We start from the raw sequence: 18,313 nt of genomic DNA on the forward strand, positions 1-18,313 counted from the left end.
AGCAGCACCCTTCACTCATGTGCCACCGAGCAGCAGCCATCCCTGCACTAGATCAGCTCTCAGTCGGCCTGGTAGTGGTGGAGCAAAAACAGCATAGACCCCATGGTACATCTAGGTCACTGCTAGTGCTTTAAAGGAGCCAATGTTGCATGCCATCCTGACCCCATCCTCCACCCGCCCCACACACACACACACACACACACACACACACACTCTCACACACACACTCACACACAGATACCCTGAGGGGCCACACAAAATGTCTTTGCCCACAGGATTAAGTTTAACTCGAACTGTCAGTGCAACCAGTACGATGGCACCAGGCGAGAGTAGAGTAGCCCTAACCCAGTGGTATGGATAATGAGGGATTGGCTACAGGTGCTTTGTGTTAGATGAGGCCAGTGATAGCATGTTGCATGCACTTGCCGGTTCCTGGCCGTCATCGGTTTCAGAAAAAGAAAGAGAAAGAAAAAGCTCAGGAGTGCAGCAGCAGACGCCTCACAGATAAGATGTTATGATCAAGACTGGGCTGTACACTCTTTAAATTCTGCTCAGCACTCAGACCTTAGCCCTGCTGTTGTGAGTCAGTCATGGCAGTGAATCAAGGATGAGAGAACTCCAAGTGTCCTTACAAGTAAATGCTCTGACATCAGCGTAAGATCTGCTAATGCAACATTTACAGCACTGGCTCTGGAGCTAATTTGTAGCCCTGAATGATTCAGTTCTTTAACTATTCTAGCTGTGTTTTGACATATTACTCCGTCTAACTTCAGCCCGCTGTGGAGATTTTTATTGTCTGTGTTACCCTGCCAAGGTCAACTGTCTAATGAGGTAACCACGTATGTTGTTTTCAGAGCTGACTGATCTCTTGTTGTCAGTCTTCCTCTCCCTCTTCCTCACTGATATCTCATGTTTTGCTGTTTGTAAACAAACTGCATAAGGAAGGTTTACTAACTGTGCTTGCGTTGGCAATGTCAGGATCTCTTGAGTGTGCATTTACAACTACATGTCATCCACAGAGTCATATGTTGAAGGACACATGTGATTCCTCGGGGCAGAGCCGGACTTTGAGCTGAGCTGTCCAGTGACATGGACTAATCCACTCTGCCACAGGCCTGAGGGGAACATCCCACGCAGGGGGAGACAGAGGCATTCCCCCCCCCCTTCCTGCCCATATGATCAACGGTGAGAAACCACCCTCTGCACACCCAATGGGGCTTCAGATGACTGACCACTACATTTCACCATGGCAACCTAGTGACCCGCTGAAGATAGGCTAGGATTAGGCAAAGATCGGTGAAGATTCTGTTGCCACATGGCATCAGGCCAAGCCCTTGATCTCCCCACTTAGGTGCTACCTAAGGAATGCACACACTCTCTCTCTCTCTCTCTCTCTCTATCTCTATCTCTCTCTCTATCTCTCTCTCTATCTCTCTCTCATACCATCTGTTCATATCCATGGAGATTCACTACACAGGAGCTCAATTTAGCCCCACAAACAGACTGGCTAGAAGCTGGGGGATTATCCTGCCAACATGTCTATCTCTCAATGGAGAGGAACCTTTAACTCAAAGACAACAAATACATCCTGATCTGGCCAAACAAAGGAATGAATAATGAATAATAATTCACACCACTGTTGACATTCAGGCTCTTAACATAATTTAATTGGAAAGTGAAATCGTAAGGTTGAAGAGTTTAAACTCCCCCTTCCTGATGTATGTGTATGTATGTATGTATGTATGTTTGTATGTATGTATGTTTGTATGTATGTATATATGTGTATTTATATGCTTCCTGATCCTGCTGGAGACCTTATCAGGGTGTTGCTGTGACGAGGACCGTGGAAGAACAGTGAGGTGACAGTGCATTTATCTCCTTGCAAGTGTAAAAAAGCACAAGCTTAATGGCCTGCAATATTCCTGTTCCTTTTCAAGTCTACGCTCCAGCTGAATATGGAAAAAATACAGAAAGAAAGGTTACTCTCATCTGTCAAATTAATTTCACTGGCAGGATGTCCTGTTGCTAATCAAATCGGATCTCTGAAAATACCCCAACATAATATGTGCTGGTGGTAAGATGGTCTTATGGTCGTGTGCTGTAAATCCTTGAAATGAAAAACCATCCAAAAAGCAGTTAAGTTGCCACAAAAGCTTGAGATGAATGACTGCTATAAAATAAACATCTCGTAAGCATGAGACAAATAGTTGTGTCCAAGAGGTATGATCAGCGCACATAAAAAGAGAGTTCAAATGGCTGAATCCTTCTTATTCTCTGCCAGACGGAAAGCACTGGACTGATTTACTTGCTGAAGCACAATAAGCAGGACTCACCATGTCTCAGTGTAAACAGGAGACAGCGAGCATGAGACTTGTGTGAAATGGATATCATCAATCTTGCAGATGAAGCACAGGCCAACTGGACCAGGACAACGTGAGCAGAATCTGGCATGGGCACACGGGGCTCAAATGAAAACAAAGGTGAGGAATGGGGTTTTAATCACAGTAAGTATGACCTGAGAGGCAAATAGCCTGTTGGTGAATGCAGTGTGAACTAAAACACATGAAAAATGAACTTGAAGAACCATGAAAAACACATCATACATGTTACGTCCCATTTTTGAGTGTTTTGGGCTATATTTTACTTGCACATGTATTCCATTGTCTGCTCCTGTTACAACAGTGTCACAGCCTGTACATCTATTGCAAAATCCTGAAGCCTCATCTTGAAATAAGTAAGACTTTAATCTTGTTAAAGGTGCCCTCCATATGTGTATGTATATATTTTAACAAGGATGTAGGTAGGCCCTCTATTCTATGATGATTTAGCCTTGTGATAATGTTAACCTCATCTGATCTTTAACCGTGTCCATTTTGTTATTCATCTGCTTTTGCAGCTCCTGTGAACTTGCGCATTAGCATATCTTGCTACCCCTGCACGTCCCAGACACTGACTTAGAATTACAAATGTGCTGTTGAGAGGCCATTCGAATTTCCAAGGAACTGTATTGAGACTAGTGTGACATATAGTATATAACAAAGAAGTGTATACATGATTTTGCTGTTATACTCCACAAACACACAAACAGATGTGCATCACTGGAGTAACTTGATTAAGGCATGATGGTATAATTGGTCTCATTTGGTCTCACAAACACACACACACACACACACACACACACACACGCGCACACACACACACACAGTACACACACACACACGACAACAGGCACTTTTCTGCTTAGATGCCAAATGCATTTTGTTGTGTCTGTACTTGTACTCCAGATTGTCTGCATGCCTAGTTAATTCTCCTCTTTAGCTCACCCTGGGTTTTTATGGATTTCAGACCAAAGGGACAGAGATGACCATGACAGAAGCTTGATTTTATGTTCAGTTAGCTATTTTTGTGTTGATCTGGACAGTTGACCTGCTGGATGATCCGATCATGACCCACTTTCAGTGTCTTGGCAGAGACTCCGACTCTGATTTAATATAACCAGGTATTTCATGATATCATGCATCCCAATGAGGTTCCCAAGGCCTTTGGAATGAAAACAGCCCTGCAACATTACAGCCCCTCCATCATACTTAGCAGTAGGCATGGTGTTCTTTTCGGTAGTCATCCTTCTATGTACGCCAAACCCAGCATGCGTTGCCAAAAAAAACAAAAAAAAAAATCACTCCTGCTCAATTTTCACTCCCATCTGACAGCAGAACTCAATTCCAAACATAGTCACAAAAGCATTGAGCAACCTCAGCCTTTTAAGTCAAGTCAAGTCACTTTTCTATATAGCACAAAAGGAGTTGAAACCTGTACATACAAGGGGGCAGCTACAGAGGTCCAGTCACCTTTTGTTTTGAGACGTGAGTAAGGTGCAGAGTAAGGACATAGCATGTCTGTGATGCAAGACATTTACATTTGGAATTCAATGGCAAGAAAGGCTTTTTCCAGTCATGCCTTTTGGATAATCTAACATGGAACGACACCAACGCACATTAACAGAATCTCCGCGTGGTTGAACAGGTCGAATATGGTTGAACACGCACATGAACAGAACAGCTTGATATCAGCAGAACATGCGGACTTTCACCTAGGTCTGAAAGCAGCTTATGTCATAGACGCTTTTATCCAAAGTGAAACAGACTATGGCGGGTACAAGAACCAAACTCAGGCCGCTGCTCATAAGACAAACATAAACTAAACATGGGTCGTTGTCCAGGAAAATTTCTTACAGTTCCAGTTGATTGGAATTTCTTAATTATTGTTAATTATCATAACTCTAAAAAGAGCATTTTCAAGGGAGTACCTATTTGTATAGCCACTCCCTGATTTACAGAGGTCAACACATTTCAAATAATTTTCAATTGTGTAGTCTCTTGTCTTTGCCATTAAAGAATGACTAGGGTATTTGGCCTCTGTGTCACTTTATTTTTTACAGTGAAACAGGACGTCTTTATAGCCTGGGTGAACCCAGACAAACCTGTTGAATTTGCTCTGCAGGTCTGTCTGTAAAGGATTCCATTGGCGGCCATTTCCGAATCACTAAAAACCCAGGATCCGATCACAATCGCTTATCCGGCAGTACATTCAACTCAACCAGTGGCTGCACTGATGGCGACAGGGTTAAAGAGATATTGATGTGTATTTTCTTTGGAATTGAGTAAACAACTGCATTTAAAACCTTTGTTTTCAAGAAAGATGTGCTCACTGCACTTCTGAAAATATTTGGTAAGAGTTTAATGCACCAATTTAAATTTAATTTCACCACTGGTTACGCTCCTAGAAGTTGTACAATTCGCCTTATTCACCCGGCGGCCATTACGAGTCTGAGGGGTACACTTGCCATTACACCTCAAAGTGAGCAAAGTGAGCTTTTTTTTGGCAGTTTGCAAAGGGAGTGCATTACCACCACCATCTGCTGGACTGAGGTGTAATGGCAAGTGTACCCCTCAGCCTCGTTATGGCAGCCGGGTGAATAAGGCGAATGGGAAGTTCAGAAACGGGCGTTAATGGGATCCTTTTCAGATGGACCTGTATTAGGCTGTATCCAAAGGATCATTTCTCTCTTGGTGCAGACTTGTCTTACTGCAGTGCACACAAATTGCACTGTGCTTTATTTTCTTTGCATATGTGGCAAAACCAGCGGTCATATCTCCCACTGAATGATGGGAATTTGTTTACATTTGGAGTTAGTTGGATCAACAATTAATGGAAGGGTATGTGATGCTAGAAGATGTTTGTTTATGCTTATGTAAGCGTTTGTTTATGCTTATGTTTCTTCGCTTTTTTCTAAATCAACTCGCATCATATTTGAACCAAAGACCAAACAAAATTCACCAGAGAGGTAGCTCCTACCTTCAGAGGTCACTGAGAAACTCCACACAGTGTTTTGTTCATTTCAGGCCTGCCCCCACTTTGCTTCTTTCCCCTTCATGGAGCCAGGGCTGTGTAAGAAGACCATTTTTTACAGGGTACTAAGAGAATGGAGATCTAGTGATTTGTGAGGAAATATTTATGTTATAAATACTGTTGAAAAAAAGTGTTAGAAATTGCTTTGAATCACTTACCCTACCTATGGCTTGTTTTTATGAGGTGATAAAAGTTACCATTTTCTCCTAAAGCACATAGCCTACATATTTTTAGTGAAATTCAAATTAATTGGTGATGACAGCTCATCCCTGGATACCTTCTGCTGTAAAAAAACTGTGCCACAATGATGACATGCTCAGGAGCTTTTGGCCAACATATCACATCTGTCCACTGTCTGTGTCATGAGTGACACCAGCTGCAGGGGATTCACCTGAGGAGAGTTACCCTCCTTGTTTTTTGCAGAGCAGCTAATGCACAGAGGTCTGATTAACATCAAGCTAGCAACAATCCATGAAATGAGAAAATCTATAATGCTTTCAATTCTCTTCTTGCAGAACACTGCTCTATGCCCATAAACCCCTATCTGTATAGGTCTACAACTGTAAAATTAGGCTATTCTATGAAACAGGCCTTTCCTCTGCAATACAGAGCTGTATGTCTCTTCCTCAAAGTTAAGTATCACATAAAGAATAAGGCATTTGTTTTTTTAAATGACTGTCACTAGTGACTCATTTAGGGCTAATTCACTGCCAAAACGAAAATAAAAGTGGCATGAAAAATTTCGATCCTGTAGGCTATAAATCAAAAGTCCATGCAAACTCTACAGCTGCTCTTTCATGACAATAAAGCAAAAATAATCCATTCAAGAGATGACTCAGCTGGTATGATGTCTTAGTCATGAATTGGGGGTAAATGCCACGTTTGGCTTGGGCTGTAATGCACTTGTGCTGCTTTAATTAAGAACAGCTCCATGCCAATGGGTGCATATGAAAAATATATGCTTTGAAGGAGGAAAGAGCCCTTGAATTCAATGCTCTATATTTCCATCCATATTTCCAAATTCAATGAAATTCATTCAGATCATTTGCTTTGTTTTTTTAATCAGGGCAGCAGTTTTCAGATTACATTATGTGCTTACATAATTGCAAAAGGGTTCTCGACTGTTGTAAAAAGAAATGTGTAACCTGCGTTGTGTTGAACCTGCGCGATTCAGCTCTGCACACACCCGGACTCAAACCCGCGAAACAGCAGCACCTCTGATCAGGAGTCGAGCGTGCTTACAATTTAGCAGTGGTAGATATAGTAGATATAGATACAGTAAATAGTGGATATAACAATAACATAGGTTAGGCAACACCATTATTTAAAGCCTAGCTCGCATAGAAAATACACATGTAAGTACACATGTATTTGGACTTTTCCCAAAAGGAACTGGTATATTTTCCAAAAGGAACTTCTCACAAAATGTAGTGGAGTTAAAAGAAAGATATTTGGCCTAGAAATGTACTGGAGTAAAAGTAAAAAGTTTTAAAAAAGTAAATAGAAATACTCAAGTAAAGTACATATACATGAAAAAGCGATTTAAAGCAACACCAAAGAGTTTTTTGTACCTTAAAATAATGTTTCCAAAATCGTTTCAATGGTTCATCAACTTGTAACAGAGTGAACGGCACTTCTGCATTCGCTTTGCGGCCCTTTATCGGCTATAACTGCTCTATGTAAGTTTGCCAGATCGGGTAGCGGATCTGTAGTTCGATAGAATGAGACATAAGAAACTACAAATTTGACTTGCATCTGATGTCGCAATACATCGTACTTTCATAAATCGTGCAACATATTCTACCTTGTCTGTGGACATCGTTATTTGCAAAGCCGGTGCTGGATAAACAAATTGCGTGCGTGCGACAGAGGGAAAGTTCTTTGGTGTTGCTTTAAGTACAGTAATTGAGAGAAATGTAGTCAAGTAATGTCCGTCACTGCAATTGAGCTTAAAGCCCAGGCTACTAGCTAGCATGCCAGCAGCACTCTTGAAGTGTCGGGGAGTGAGGTTTACCAACGTTCCACAAGCACAGCTAAGCTAGCTGGCATCCGTTACACACCCCTCTAAAACTCACTCCCGATCCGGGTCACGGCACCAATGTAACAGAGGTCGTAATTCGTCCGCCGCTCACAGCCCTCGAACCCGCCACCTCAACACACACCGGCATGGGAGTCGAACACTCTAACCACTGAGCTAAAAGCCCAAGCTTCCAACTCAGCGGTTAGAAGCGTTCCTAAGGTTAGCGGTGTGAGGATTTACACGCGCAACTAGCATGCTAGCTCGGGTCGCCTCCGTTACAAATGGCTGATCTTTAATACAATATCTCCATTGCCCATTATCAGCAACCATTCATCAAATGTTGGAAAGGCACATTCTGTTTACTAATCTGATATAATTTTAAAAGGCTAACTGAGAAAACATTGGGGAACCCTTTTGCAATTGTAAGCACATACAGTAATGTAATCTAAAAACTGCTGAGTTAAAAACCCCCAATGCAAATGATCTCAGCTGGAAGTGTCTCCAAGTGTCTCCAAACGTTTAACTGTAGTGTATGAATGTCTTTAAATTTCATTGAATTTCAATTCTACTTCCTTCAATTCAAATTCGAATTGTAATTCTACATCCTTTGACCTCAATCCAAATTCAATTAAAAAAATATAGCTGCAAGCAGCAATGAGGGGGCCAAGCAGAATAGGCCGGAGTAGCCACGGTGACAAGATAGAACTCAGCAGATACCCGGAATCAACACGGCTGTGTATTTCCACCGCCTCCGCCAGCCAGCCCCCCCCACCTAATCACCCCAGCCCGTCCTGCCCTGCCCTTGCACACATGCATTAGAATTAACTGGATGGAACATGTGGTCATCTGTTTCACATCAAAAAATAAAAGATTGATAAAACACATAAGCAATTACACATCAAAATGCAATATTGCTAATTGCAGCACCCCCTACAGATCAAAGGTCACCAAATGTTTTGAGCGTCCTCCTAATGGGGTCATGAATATATGTAGTAAGTTTGGTTATGATACATGGCAGGGTTGCTGAGATGAGCTCACTTCCTGTTTGGCGGCTTCGCCACCAATTTCGATTGGCTGTTACGGGCGAATGCTTTTGTCAATTGTTCCAGAGAGCAAAATATTGATAGGTTATGGTCTGAAGATGGTCTGTGCCAATGTTGGCGAAGATCAGATGAAATTTGCGACCTGTGAAAACTTTTTGATGTTTTTGATTAAATCTAACATGGCAGCCGAATCAATTACGATGACATCACAAGTTGGCCTGGGTCGGCCTAAAGACCTCCAACAGTATTACCAGACACCACTAGTACATTTTAATTCCAAACACAACAGCAGCTACAGGCCAAAAGGCATGTTTCTTAATTACAGCGCCCCCTAGAGGTCAAAGGTCACCAGATTTATTGAGTGTCCCCCTGATTGGGTCCTGAGTCCATGCACCCAGTTTGGCTTTGATACATGCAAGGGTTGCTGAGATATGAGCTCACCTCCTGTTTGGCGGCTTCGCCGCAAATTTCGATTGGCTGTTACAGCCGAATGCTTTTGTCAATTGTTCCAGAAAGCAATGCACTGATAAAGCATGGTCTGAAGATGGTCTGAAGATTTTGGTGAGGATCCGCTGAAATTTGTGACCTGCGAAAAACGTGTTTTTGATTAAATCCAATATGGCGGCCGAATCATTTACGATGACATCACAAGTTGGCTTGGGTCGGCCTAAGGACCTTCAACGGTAGTACCAGACACCACTAGTGCGTGTTAATTCTAAGCACAACTGCTTAGACTTAAAGACTATGTGAACGCTAGTCCAACTTTGGCCTGTTGGTGGCGCTAAAGCGCGGGAGGTGCCGACATGAAACTTCGTGACATGAATCATCGGACTGTCTCCAATCAGTGTGCCAAATTTCAGAACTTTTTGCCAGACGGTTCTATGGGCTGCCATAGACTTCCATGGCAGAAGAAAGATGATGCGTAATAATAAGAAAACGTACAAACACAATGGGTGCCTTCGCAGCTTCGCTGCTTGGCCCCCAATTCAAGAATTTAGGAGTCATTCTCAATTCAATTCTGAATTTTGCACAAGCCTGTAGCCTAGCCTTAGTATGTCATCCAAGTGTTTTAAAGGGACATTTTCTAATGTCACAGTCTTAGTAATGCCTTGCCTTCTAATAGTCATCACCACTGTTTGTTATGATTCAATTTCTTATCTCATTTCCTCACATGATTAGGGTCATTAGGTCTACTGTTCACTTAATGTTATGACTTATGTTATTGTCATGCATTTTGGTGTCCTGCATTTCAGGCAAGAAAGTTACCATAGCATCAAAAAATAGAAATCAGTCTGGAAATAATACCACCCTAGCCTATATGACGTCTGAAATTGTGTGTATGAGGGTGGTCAATCACCAAATAAGCCTAGGCTTAATAGCCTAATTCATTCACGCCACCCATGTAGTAGCCTAACCTATAAAAACAATCACCATGGAACATGTCATATATTTTCAGCAGAATGCACCACAATTATTTGTAAGGGGGGTGGGGATTCCCTATGCGTCTGGTTAAATATAACCGCTGAGGAATATGGCTGCAACTATCTTCAATAATTCAATAGGCTTGTGCATTGAGAGTAAAAATTAATCGTCGCATAAGTATAAAAGGTTTCTCACATTTCTCACACACAATAAAACAAAACTATTCTAGCCTAAAACCCTCTGCATTTCGATGATCAAGGAAGGCGTGTGTACTCGTCACTGTTCTGCGCGCTCCACAAACATAGATGGGTGTCATGCGCATAGATTTAGAAGCTCTAGATATGATACAATCTAAATTAACATGTCATTTTCAATTTGTTTCCCTTATAGAAAGCTATAGCTATTAACATGTGGAATTCAATTACATTTTAATGGCCAGAACTGTGAAGGTGATATCTGGTATCAATGAGACTCCTGCGCAAGTTACCGTTGTGCTATCTATAATGCGCAGCTCTATGGTCTTGCAGTCGTGCCTAGGAAGTTCATGAACGCGCCTGCTAGCGCCGCTGCAGAGAGATCCTGTCATTCACCAAATGATATAATCCGGGCGTCCGTGTTGACACCGAGTAGGAAGGGATATTTAAAAGCTTTATGTGGCAGACTGCATCCTGTGCAGTTGAACGGGACGACATTTCGTTCGTGCCCATGACTGGAAAAGAAAGGACATAGTTGACTGTTACTGTTACAGGGGATAGCCAGAACAGACCGTCAGGCCGGAGACAGACGGATGGGATTCCCAGTTGCTAGCTAGATGGAGAAACAGAGAGGGTGGAAGAGTGTTCGTGTTGTAAATAATTAAATATCTTTATACTGGTGAAGAAGGTAAAATGCATCTACACCAGGTGCTAACCGGAGCTGTTAATCCCGGGGACAGTTGTTATTCGGTCGGAAGCGTCAATGACATCCCTTTCACGGTAGGTATTTTATGTTGATGTTCACCTGACATGGTTGGCTACTAAGCTAGCGAGCTAGCTATCTGCACAAATAGAGATAGATAGCCATCCTAGCTTGCTTATTCCATAAACGTCAAACGTAGTAACGGTAGATATGATAGCACTGTGATTAGCTGTTTATCACAATGCCAATGGATCATCGTGGTATTGCTAACGTTAATTGCTGGTGGCATAATTATGTTAATCGTCATTCATTCATTCGTTCATTCAGAGTGACAGCTGAACGGTAGTGGATGTAATGTTAACGTTAGGATGGCTGGCTAGCCCTTTGGCGATAGTGGATGCTCAAGGTTACTGAGCATTTTTGGTTAGCTAAATATTTGTTTGCAAATCTATGTAGTGAAGTTGTTAAAATTATACACTGGAAGCAAGATGACCTTAAATGTGAATCAATATCTAGAGAATTGTCTGATCTTACATTCTTAGCAGGTCCTTCCACATAGGCTAGCTCCCAACATGAAGATGCTAATAATCGAACATCCATCCCCGAGACAAATTCTTTCGAATAGCATCGACTGCAAAAAAGAAACATACAGAGTTCGTCTGTAGCAAGGGCTCGAATGGGCAAACTGACATTTGGTGTCTGTGCGTTTTGTGGTTCATTTAAGTGGCTGTCATGACAGGCATCAGCTGTGCACAGTGACGTAGAGGTCTGTGTAGTGTGATGTATGCAGGTACAAATTCTTCTTTCATGTAGTAGGTATGGTAGGTCAATAGCATTGATCTGGCACTCAGTGTTCTTCGCAAGAGGTGGTGTAGGCTACAAGCTAAAAATGACCTCTGGCACTGGTTTGTTTTCCAGTGTTGGCAAATAGCACAAATAAGTTGACTATCACATCGTCCCTATTCAGCGTATTTTGGTTGCCTGTCACGACTAACGAAATCATTGTTTGACTTTTCCTCCTATTTGATTACCAAAAGAAGAGCAATCAATTGTGTTTACAGTGATCTTTTTAGGAAGTAAGAAAAAGGAGTTATCTGGTATATTGAACTGAGTGAAACCTCAAACAAAAAAATATTTTTGGCTATAATACATGCATCTCCAAACAATCAGGCATATTTTAGTCAATGCATTTTTTCAGCAAGCCCTGGCTTGTTGGCCAATCAAAAAAAAAAGAAGGTGATGACCAGGACAGAATCAAGAAGATGGGTGGATGGTAGAGTGGAAAGGTTTTGTTGTCACGTCGCCATCACATCTCTTAATTAGCTGATCCTTCATAGTGTAGATTTCAAGTCTGTGTTCTAGACTTGGGTGGTTTCCAGTTTATACTCAGCACGATAATCTGGCTAACTAACAGGAATCGTGTGTTGTGGAATGCTCCTACAGCTGGTGAGGCTGTCTCAGTCTTGGAGCTCATATTAGTGGTGTTTGGGAGCATGCAGTCTGCTCCCACCTTATGTGATGCCATGCTGGGTTATGTCTGCATGATAAGACTCGCCAGGCAACTTTTATAAAAAATCATGAACTCAAATCCCAGTGTAGCCCAGGGATGACAGATTGCCATATCTGAACATTTTTGTTGGGCATTGGGTAAAAGACAGATTATCATCGCACAGGAAAACAATGCAATTCTGTTTTTAGACTTATTCAGAGCATGTTAGAATAGAGACTCACACAGTGATTCTTCCTGTAGGCCTATACATGGGAAATTAATTACTAAGAATGGGTAATGTGCTACACTTGATTTCATGACAGCATTTCTAAGTCCTGCATTTAAATAGGTTTGTATGTGCCCTCTCAGTGAACCACACCTCCAATGTCTTCCATGTATAAGTGATTTCGCTATTCTAATGCTCCTGGTGTTCATGAATGATGATCGAGCACTCAAAGCTCTCAGAGACCTTCAGATAGATTGACTTTTTCGAGGAAGATTATGTTGGGGAAAGCAGCTTTAGCGTGCTAGGCTGCGTGAGCAAGGGCCACTGGTGCTGAATTTCCAGGCTTGAGCCACAATCTGGAAACGGGAACTGAAAGACCCTGTAACCTCAAACAGCTGATGGAGACCACATGACTGTGAGAAAATCAGCACAAATAACTCAGTCCATTATAACAACACACCTCACTGAGGGAGGCTGCTCTTGTTTTGCTTATCTACAGACCACAGTTTAGTGTCCTACCCACAGCTGAGCTCATGCAAATTCCAGATGGACTTACCTCACCGCTTTATATAAATATGTGACTTGACTTGTATCCACACCGTCAGGCTGAACCTGCACCCATTCAAAAGTATGGAATGTCAGCAACACAACAGTGTGGTATCTGATTCTGTCTTGACTAGGTGTCTGCACCGAGCAGTCAGGAAGCAGTCTGGCACTAGGACTAGATCTGGGCCAGCAAGCTGTGTTTTGAAAGGTGTGTGTGTGGCACTGTACTGAGCGCATATAGAGCTATCACATGGGGAATGCTGTGCTACTGTCAGAACTGTCAGAGGAATTTTCTGCTGTGTTACGTCAAAGTCACAAGCTGTCAGAAGAGGAAGAGTGTTTTTTTTCTATCTAACCTTCCTTCCTTCTCTGTCTTTTCCTCTCTCTTGATTTCTCTCCCTCTCTCAGAGAGAGAGAGAGAGAGAGAGAGAGAGAGATAGATATAGATAGAGACAGAGAGACAGACAGAGAGAGGGAGAGAGAGAGAATCCCCTGGTAAATGAGCTCTGGTGTTTCAGATGACAGCCTTGTGTATGTTTGAGGGTCTCATTGTTCCGTCATGACTGGTGGGTGGTGCGTATTGTACGTGACGAGGGACTGGACCCCAGCAAGACCTGTCCAAAGCCATTAGACTCACACTGCTCCCCAAGGCCCTCTGTGCTCCGTCTGACTCTCCTTGCCTGCGCCCACTCCTACAGCCAACAAACACACACACACACACACACACACACACACACACATATATACACACATAATCAGGGTGTTGCCCAGCGTGGATACATATCCAACCACAGGGCTCAGTCAACTGCTTTGTCATGTTTTCTGTTTAAGGAGATGATGAAACGGGATGATGTTGGGTCTCAGAGCTGCAGTGTCTTTGTGATGCATTCGCTGCTCTCTAGTTTCTGCTATAAATCCTCTAGTCGGAGTGTGATCTGATTTGCTAAACATCCACAGTCTCTCTCTCTCTCTCTCTCTCTCTCTGTGTGTTGTTTGTGTGTGTTTGTGTGTGTGTGTGTGTGTGTGTGTGTGGAAACTGGAAACTGTTTAGGCCTACTTGATGGCATTAGTCACAGAAATGACTGACATTTGTGTGGGATACTATACTCGGGAGTGGCTTCCGTTTTCTTTCTCTCTCTCTCTCTTTTTAATGAGATTCTCTGTGAAGTGCCAGCTCACTCATGTTGAAGGGAAATATCTTATCACCACCTTTTGGCACAGCTCAAGTAAGTGGGGCCTCTGAAGAGGCTGATATTCTATTAAAGAAAGAGCATAGAAGATCTCCAGATATGGCCTCATACAATGCAATTTCAATTCACCATTGAAGTCGCTTTGTGGGAAAGTGTGCAGAGACCTTTTCCTAATGGATCTGTTCAGTCACAGTGCGTCGTGCAGATAGTCAACACAGGCAACGCAGTGGAGGTGGCTGCTGGCTGAATGCAGAAAATGTTTGTCTTTCCTCCCATCATCAAAGGCTGCCGTAACAGCCATTAGGGTAATGTTATGGTGCATTCAAGAGTCATTAGACTCTCTATACAGTACACACAAGCACAAGTTTAAACTTCATGTAAATGTTATCAATGTTATTTATCACTCTGCCACAATGCTGCTGCTACTACTACTCTATCAGAAGGTTACGCTAGGACTATGTAAATACAGTATACAACACAACTACCTCCATTTTTTTTATATATGTTCTATATTTCCATATTTTGATATATGTTCTATATTTCAGTCTCGCACTTTAATGTCTGTATGTGGTATGTCTGTATATTTTTATTTTTTATTGTCAATTGGCTATGTCTGTGTCTAAAGTATGTCTATGTCTGCATGGGGAAATTGACAATAAAGCCGACTTGACTTGACTTGACTATACTCATGTTGCACCGCAGCACATGATAAATCACTCCCCTTGAGTTTGATCAACTGAGTACACACACACACACACATACACATACACACACACACACACACAGTGTAGGTTTAGGTGCAGCACCTTCTGTACAGAGTGATCATGAGCAGAGTGGTGTCCCCCGCACATCAGAATGGATCTCTCCACACATGATGAGTGGCTTGGGGGAGGAGATCAGTTTCTGTTTCAGCCTCTGTTCCTTGAGACAGTTTTTGCTGTAAATGGAACTTGTGCAAATAACATGGAATTGAATTGTTTCAGCCACACACACCTTGGCTTGGTCAGTGCTGTTATTGCGGTGACAGTTGTTGGTCCAGTAGCCTAGAGCCTGGGAGTGTGAACGCACATAGCCAGCACACACAGCCCTGGCGTCTGGCACCGCATGATGCCGGCGCTGCAGACCTGGCACGGGGCTGCCAGCTGAGAGCCGAGCTGTCGTCGGACGTATTACGTTGCGCCCGATCGATGAGCGAGCGGCTTGTTCATCCGGTGCGTGGCAGAGCGCTGGACACGGGACTGGAACAGCGGGCGGCCCCAGTCGACAGGCAGGCACAGCCGACAGACAGGCACAGCCGACAGACATGCGGGACAGGCAGTACAGCTGCACGCCGCCCATGCTAACTGCAGAAGCGGCCCGGGATGGCCACTGCGTGCCAGGCAACACTCTGCACGTTGGAGACCTGCGTTACTGCCGCAGCTGTGAAATACGTGTGGACGGCAGGATGTGCCACTGTTCAGGGAGCCAGGAGGAGAGACCAAATGGCTCACAGCAGTGTGCGTGTAGGAAGCAGTGTAAGGCAGTGAGTGCAGTAGTGTTTCATCCCTCTAGGATGGATAGATGTGTGTGTTTGTGTTCATCAGAAATTAGTGAGTTTGTTGTTTGGGATAAAAGCGTCTGCAAAATGAATAATTGTGAAAGAGTACTGTAAGTGTGTATTCAGCTCCACTCCACTCCTCCTCCTCCCGTGATGGCAGGCATTTCCAGGGAGGTATTTTAAGCATGGCTAGCCTGTGCGTGACGGTGACCGCCTTTTAATTTCCTCCATAATGCTCGCCGCCACCGCCACATCTCCACCAGCTCCATCACTGTCTCGCCCCACAGCCTGCAGCCTGGTGGACTCTCCGTAGTGCAGACACCATCCGCATCAAACACATGCACAATAATACTCTCTCTCACACACACACACACACACGAAGTGTTTACATACAGCAAATGATTACGTGGAGCCTGATGACCCAGGCGGAGTGACTGTGATGTGCTGAGTGAGCGTCTCGGCGCATGTGTGTGTGTGTTTGTGGGCTGCACTCCCCTCAGTTTTCTGTTCCCATAAATAAATCATGATGAGGATGGGAACGGTCACGATGTCCTGCAGCGCTGGAAAGAGAGGGAGGAAGAGAAGGAGAGAGAGAGAGAGAATGAGAGAGTGGGAGAGTGAGCGAGAGGTGGGTTGGGGAGCCTGGGGGGAGGGAACACCGTAGGGGAGGGTGAGGGAACAACAGGTGCTGCACTGGGCCACGTCAGGAGTGATTAGCTGCTCTGGCTCCCCCCACACCAGCACCAGCACCAGCACCAGCACCAGAGCACCCTCCCCCACCTCCCCTCTGCGCTGGAGGGCTTCCACTGCAGAGTCATGGTGCAGAGCCAGGTTCCCTCCACCACCCACGCCTCCACCCGTACCTCTCCAACCCACAGCCTTGTGTGTGTGTGTGTGAGGTGAACACACAAACGAGTACAAAGCTAAGCTAGCGTAGCTGCCAGCCACCACCCCGGGGAAAAGGACACCCGTCCCGCAGCCAGAGCCCCAGTCCTAGTCTGGGCCGGCCCGTTTGTAGCGCCACAGGCCCACACGCACACTGCCTGGTGGGGAGAGGGGGCAGTGCAGGGTCAGAGAGACGGAGTGTGCTCAAATTTGTTTCAGGTTGATGGAATGTAGGTGCTGTGGAAGCAATTCTGTTAGTGCTGTTGTGATGTAATGGCAAGAAAAACCTGGTGCTGATCAAAGAAAAATCAAAGTGATGCAGAGACTGAGTCTGAGTCTGATTGTCTTACCGTCTCGCTAGCTGAACTGGCCATTTTCGCTGCAGGTGGGAATTCCTGTATTCGAGGGTCATGAAAAAGTTATCCTGTTTAATGTGAAACTGAAAACACTGTTGACTGTCAGCAGCTACACTAGGCTACTCCTCATTGTTATAATCTGAATAGCCCTAAAATGAATGTTGTTATAATCTGAATAGCCCTAAGATGAATGTTGTTGTTATAATCTGAATAGCCCTAAAATGAATGTTGTTTTTATAATCTGAATAGCCCTTTGAATCTTGTTTGTTTTTGCAGGCCTATGGATCCGGCTGTGACATCGTCATCTTGGCCAGTGACTTCGAGTGTGTCCAGATCATTCCTGGCGCTCAGAATGGAAACATCCAGGTGGGCTGTGTGGAGTGCTCCCATCAGTTGGGCAGGGTAAGTCACCATATGGCCCCTCCTCCCTTCTCATGCCCACAAAGTCCTGCTGTGATGCGTTTACTTGCTACTGCAGTGTAGAGTTGTGCGGTATATGGGAGATGATGACCTACAGACTGTAGTGCAGTACATGGATAAAATGTCTGATTTGAGAGAGAGAGAGAGAGAGAGAGAGAGAGACCTTTGTAGCTTGTTGGTCATGTGTATACAATGACTAAATTCAATATGGGTTGCCTGGACAAAATGAAAAACCCATGTTAGATATGCTATTCCTTGTGTAGCTAACACTCATAATGAATTTATTTGCATGCTATTGCGTGTAACATAGTGGGAAATGGGGCGTCATTTCTGTGCTATTTAAAGCCATGTTGATGCAGCTCTTTCTTCCTCTGGGAGAGCGCTTGCACCTGATCCTCTCCTCTTCATGAGCCCACCCTCTCGCCCCCTCTCTCTCTGCTCTCTCTACTTCTGAACAAGCTACTTTAAAAACACACAAACTGAGGCAGAGACTGTGCTGTTACCTGCCATTTCTCTCCTTCATTCCAAATGCTTCATGTACCATGTTACTCCAGCACTGTAATGCCTTGTGAAGTCATCTGGTGGGTGGTACTTAAAACGCTTATTTTTATTTAGATTGCAGCATCCTATGGAAACACTGTGTGCATTTTTGAACCAATAATCACAAACCCAAACAAGCGCCATAAGGTACGTATAGCCTCAACGGCGAGTTCATTATGAAATTCTGCTATTAATTATTCAGGCTCCCCTACTATGTGGCTGTTGTGAGACAGCCCAAGCATTGTGTTTCTGAGGTACAGCATTTCTGCAAAAATAGCCCCATTCAATGAGAAAAGCTAAACACTGAGGGCTTATCATGTTAAGCATTGTGGA

At 43.8% G+C, this 18,313-nt stretch overlaps 1 protein-coding gene and 1 long non-coding RNA gene across 6 annotated transcripts in view; both read left to right on the plus strand.

Moving 5' to 3' along the window:
* The first annotated feature begins 449 nt into the window (after positions 1–449).
* LOC121681953 lies at positions 450–3,466 on the plus strand. The gene is made up of 5 exons (XR_006022366.1): positions 450–654; positions 774–831; positions 1,020–1,185; positions 2,403–2,480; positions 2,683–3,466. It is a non-coding gene; the product is annotated as an uncharacterized LOC121681953 (long non-coding RNA).
* A 6,760-nt stretch (positions 3,467–10,226) lies between these two features.
* The window catches only part of dmxl2 (Dmx-like 2), a 49,214-nt gene continuing 41,127 nt past the window's right edge, over positions 10,227–18,313 (plus strand). For 2 of the 5 annotated variants that reach the window (XM_042061109.1, XM_042061110.1), the window contains exons 1-3: positions 10,231–10,868; positions 17,297–17,422; positions 18,056–18,127. In XM_042061109.1, coding sequence (XP_041917043.1) covers positions 10,782–10,868; positions 17,297–17,422; positions 18,056–18,127 — 285 coding nt within the window. In that variant the 5' untranslated portion in view covers positions 10,231–10,781. Of the gene's footprint in view, positions 10,869–17,296; positions 17,423–18,055; positions 18,128–18,313 lie in introns of all 5 variants that reach the window. The other 3 variants (XM_042061111.1, XM_042061113.1, XM_042061112.1) reach the window with 2 other exon arrangements.

This window comes from Alosa sapidissima, chromosome 14, assembly GCF_018492685.1.
Source record: "Alosa sapidissima isolate fAloSap1 chromosome 14, fAloSap1.pri, whole genome shotgun sequence".
NCBI classification, from domain to species: Eukaryota; Metazoa; Chordata; class Actinopteri; order Clupeiformes; family Clupeidae; genus Alosa; species Alosa sapidissima.